At 63.4% G+C, this 4,612-nt stretch overlaps 1 protein-coding gene across 1 annotated transcript; it reads left to right on the forward strand.

The window, feature by feature from the left end:
- The first annotated feature begins 2,471 nt into the window (after nucleotides 1-2,471).
- Nucleotides 2,472-3,716, forward strand: Hes2 (hes family bHLH transcription factor 2). The gene is made up of 4 exons (XM_042672810.1): nucleotides 2,472-2,528; nucleotides 2,611-2,706; nucleotides 3,243-3,339; nucleotides 3,433-3,716. Exons 1-4 carry the CDS (start codon nucleotides 2,484-2,486, stop codon nucleotides 3,714-3,716), a joined length of 522 nt encoding a protein of 173 aa, XP_042528744.1. The 5' UTR covers nucleotides 2,472-2,483.
- The last annotated feature ends 896 nt before the right edge of the window (nucleotides 3,717-4,612 follow it).

Genomic DNA, 4,612 nt, shown 5'->3' on the forward strand with positions numbered 1-4,612 from the left:
TTGGAAGTAGAACTGTAGCTCCAGTGGTAGAGCGCCTGCTTTGACTGAAAATGATAAGAAGCTCAAGAGGCCCTGAACACACAGAGCCAGGCATGAGCACTGAGCACTTACCCCTGCTGACCAACCTCTCACATTCTGGTGAGGACCATGGCTGGGTCAGCCTGGGAGCCAGGTCCCTTCTGCCAGCCCTTTTGTCCTCTCCAGGTCAGCAGCATTGACCCCTACATGGAACCCCTGCCGGTTACCAGGTACTGTGCTAGGCTTCGGGTGGATGTTTAGTTCTTACAGGGACTCAAGAGAGAGTCAACTTTTATCCTAATTTTATGTGGGGAGATAGTTATGGAGAGTTTCTTTCTTTCTTTCTTTCTTTCCTTCCTTCTTCTTTCTTTCTCTCTCTCTCTTTCTCTTTTTTCTTTCTCTCTTTCTCTCTTTCTTTCTCTCTCTCTCTCTTTCTTTCTTTCTCTTTTTTCCAGTACTGAGATTTAAACTCAGGACCTCATACTCTTTTTTCTTTTCTTTTTTTTTTCTTTTTGCCAATCCTTCGGCTTGAACTCAGGGCCTGGGCACTGTCCCTGAGCTTCTTTTTGCCCAAGGCTAGCACTCTACCACTTGGCCACAGCGCCACTTCCAGCTTTTTCATGCATGCTAGGCAAGCACTGACTAAGCCATATTCTCAGCCCTGGGCCTCACACTCTTGTTGGTCTTTTTGCTCAAGAATGGTGCTCTGTTCACTGAGTCATACTTTTTTCTCTTTTTGTTGGTCCTGGGGCTTGAACTTGGGGCCTGGGTGCTGTCCCTGAGCTCTTTTGTTCAAGGCGAGTTCTCTTGATTCTAACAAACTCCTTCTTCTAAGTTAGAAATCGCCAGAATCCTTAAATGCTTGAATGGATATGTTTGAGTGTGCCAGGTACAGTGGTTCATGCTTGTAAACCCAGTATTTGGGAGGCCTGGAAAAGAGGATTAAAAATTCAAGGCCAGCCTAGGATGCATAATGAGATCTTGTCTCAGGAAATTTAAAAAACAAAAACTGGACACTACTAGCTCATGCCTGTAATCTTAGCTATTCATGAGACTAAGATCACAGTTCAAAGCCAGCCCAGTCAGAAAATCTGTGACACTTATCTCTAGTTAACCACCAGAAAACTGGTCCTGATGCTGTGGCTTAAAGTGGTAGAGCACTAGCCTTGAGCAAAGAGTTTAGGGACAGTGCCTAGTCCCTGAGTTCAAGCCCCATGACTGACCAAAAATTAAAAAAAAGAGCTATGGATTATTTGGTCAAAATCCTTCAAAGTGTGAGTGGAGGGAAAAAGTTTAAAATTGGAGGAACTGGTGTTGCAAAGGGAGTTGGTGTTTCTGCCTTCCAGTGCTCACACGTCTGCCCACAGACTGGAGGGAGAGGCGAGTCAGGACAGGCCCTGAGGAAACGCCATTCTCTACCAGGGACGCAGCTCCTGGCACGGAGCCGAAGGAGCCAGTGTGTGCGGCCTGGCTGGGGTGGCATTTACAATGGCTTCCTTCCTTCCTCGCTCCTCTCTTGGCTTCCGGTCCTAACCAGTACGACAGCTTTCCTTTGAGGAGGAGTGTCAGCAACTTTTCCCCTCTGGCTGGCCTGAAACCCCAGACCTCCTCTTCTCAGCCTCTAAGGATGCAGAGTTGTCAGGTGTGAGCCATCAGCTCAGCGGCCGGTGAGCCCTGGCAGGGTAACTCCCTGCGGGGAGGCAGCTTATGCGTGGATGCGGATCCCCCGCGGGCGCGGGTGGGGCTGGCGGGCACCTCGGACAGAGCCGGCCCGGGCCCGCGGACCCCGCCCCGCCCCGGCGCCTGCCCCGGGCTCGCGCCCGCACCCCCTCCGGCTGTGCCCGGGCGTCTGCTCCGCAGCTCCCCGCGCGGCCCGCCGCGGTGGCCGTTGCCCCGCCAGCCGGCCGGGAGGGCCCGCGGCAGATGGGCGGGGGACGCGGGCGGGGCGCTCCGGCAACGGCCACGCGGCGGCGCGGCGGGGAGGCGTGCCGGGCCGCCCACCCGGCCCCCGGGGTCGGCCCTCCGCGAGGCTGAGGCCACTGCGCGAGGCCCCGATGGACTTTTTTCCTGGCGAGTGTGCGCGCGTGCCTCAGCTTGGACCGCCCCACGGGCCTCAGTTTCCCCGTCCGTGGGTCCCCGGAAGCCTCGCAGCCTGCAGCCTCCCGGATCCCGGTGGAGCCAGGTGAGGGGTCCAGGAGAGGCCCGCGCAGGCCTGCCCCGTCCTTGCTGCCCGGGGCGGGGTCCCGGGGCAGCCCACGAATCCAGCCACAGACGCGCCCCACAGGCTCCCTGGGGCACCGGGGCCCTCGGGCTCCACCCTCGCTGGAACAAAGGTGGGAGGGGGCGTGGCGGGGAGGAAGGCGGGGCTCCGCCTCCCTTAAAGCGGGGCGGGCGGGCGGGCGGGCGCCGGCTCCCGGGCGGGCAGGTCGGGCCCCAGCGGGATGCGGCGCTCGGGTCCAGGAAACATGGGGCTGCCGCGCAGAGCCGGGGACGCGGCGGAGCTGCGCAAGGTAGGAGTCGGGGGTTAGGGGCGAGGCGGGGCGGGGTCCCGGGCTACCCCCCACCTGACCTCGCCCCGGGGTTCCCCCCCAGAGCCTGAAGCCGCTGCTGGAGAAGCGCCGGCGCGCGCGCATCAACGAGAGCCTGAGCCAGCTCCGGGCACTGCTCCTGCCGCTGCGGGGCCGGGAGGTGAGTGCGCGGCTCCGCCCGCGCTGCGCCCAGCGGGAGGGACGGCCGGGGCGGCGGCGCCCGGGGCGCGGTGGAGGTGGGCGCGGGGGGGTGGGGGGGATGCGCGCTAGCCCGCAGCTCCCGCGTCACCCCAGCCGCTCAGGAGGCTGAGATCGAGGATCGCGGTTCAAAGCCAGCCCGGAAAGCAAAGTCCGTGACACGCTTGGCTCCAACTGACCGCCAGGAAAAGTTGGAGTGGCTCCGTGGCTCAGGTGGTGGAGCGCCAGCCTTGAGCGGAAAAGCTCAGGGACGGCGCCCGGCCCTGAGTTCCAACCCGAGGACTGGCACGCGCACGCGCACACGCAGGTCCTTCTCACGGTAACAGCTCCCAGACACACGTGCACATGCACTCTAGCGCATGCACGCACTCCCTAGCACACCACACGCTAGCACTTGCACGCATGCTCACGCACACTCGCACACGCACCAGCGCGCGCGCGGGTCTCACGGGGACAGCTCCCGCAGGGCCGCCAGTTTCCCTTCCTCGGCCCGTGCAGAACTCCTGCCGTTCGAAGCTGGAGAAGGCGGACGTCCTGGAAATGGCCGTGCGTTTCCTGAGGGGGCTGCCCGCGGCCCCCGGCCCCGCCGAGCCCCGTGAGTGACCCTTCCCCTCCCGCCCGCCCCCATGCCCGCCCGCCCGCCCACCCGCCCACCGCCCCGGCCTCAAGCTGCTCTCTGCGCCCGCAGCGCCTGCCGACGGCTACGGCGAGGGCTACCGCGCCTGCGTGGCCCGCCTGGCCCGCGTGCTGCCCGCGTGCCGCGTGCTGGAGCCCGCGCTGAGCGCCCGCCTGCTGGAGCACCTGCGGCGGGGGGCGGCCGGCGCCGGGGGCTCCGATCGCCCGCGCGCGCCCGCAACACGGCCCGCGCCCGACCCTGCGCCCTCCCCGCCTGCGCCCTGCCCGCCCGCGACACGGCCCGCGCCCTCCCCGCCCGGGCCCGCCCCGGACCCCCGGCTCTGGCGGCCGTGGTAGCCCCCTAGCCAGCCCGCGGGCCCCGCTGCTGACTGTGAGCAGCCTTGTGCCCAGGGAGCTCTTGGTGGCGACTGCTTTTCCCAGCTCGGCACCCGCACCCAGGCTGGAGCTGGGGCCAGAGGACTCAGTTGGGGTGTCTGGGCAGAAGAAGGGGCCGCTGGCTGCCGAGTGAGGAAGGAGCCCGCGTCCCAGCAGGGGAGGGCCCCCCAGACCTGGGCAAGCCGCAACAGCCAGGGAAGTGATGCACCTGCCACAGCGCTGGCAGCCGACCCAGGCCTCAGCCTGGCCCGCCAGCCCTGCTGGGCTCTACTCCCTTCCCAGCTCCACCTGGGACCCTGTGGGCTTTGGCCACTGGTGAAGCACCTCAGGGCCAAGGACGTGTAAGACTGGCCCGCTGTCACTCCACACGTCAGCTGTCCTGTCCAGAGCGAGGAGAGACACCTCCAATCCTCGAGTACTCCAGGGCTGGGGTCTGCAGCCTTGGAGCCACCTGAGAGCCCACACCCAGACCATGGTGTTGGAGTGTGGGCAAGGGTGGGGTGGGACAAGAACCAGGCTGCTTGTGGTTTCAAGGAAGCTTCTACTTGGCCAAGATGGTGTTGGCCTGTGCCCGGAATGGCAGAAGTTCACAACGTGGCGGCGTCAGGTTGGGGAGTAGAAAGCACCTTGCATTGTTTTCTCTGGCACACCACTCCCTCGGACTCCTGCAGGCTGCTTACCTGAAGCAGTTTGCCCTGAGACATTTCCTTCTTCCTCACAGAAGCCAGAAAGCTGGTGGAGACTTGGGGTGGGGCCTGAGGATCCCAGAAGTGGGTGTCCCAAACAGGGACACCCTTTCTTGGGGTTTGCCAAATACTACCAGGAAGGTGGAGAGTCCTCCCCTAGCCTCAGGACCA

The sequence above is a fragment of the Dipodomys spectabilis genome, unplaced genomic scaffold (assembly GCF_019054845.1).
Source record: "Dipodomys spectabilis isolate Male_0828 unplaced genomic scaffold, ASM1905484v1 ptg000772l, whole genome shotgun sequence".
NCBI lineage: Eukaryota > Metazoa > Chordata > Mammalia > Rodentia > Heteromyidae > Dipodomys > Dipodomys spectabilis.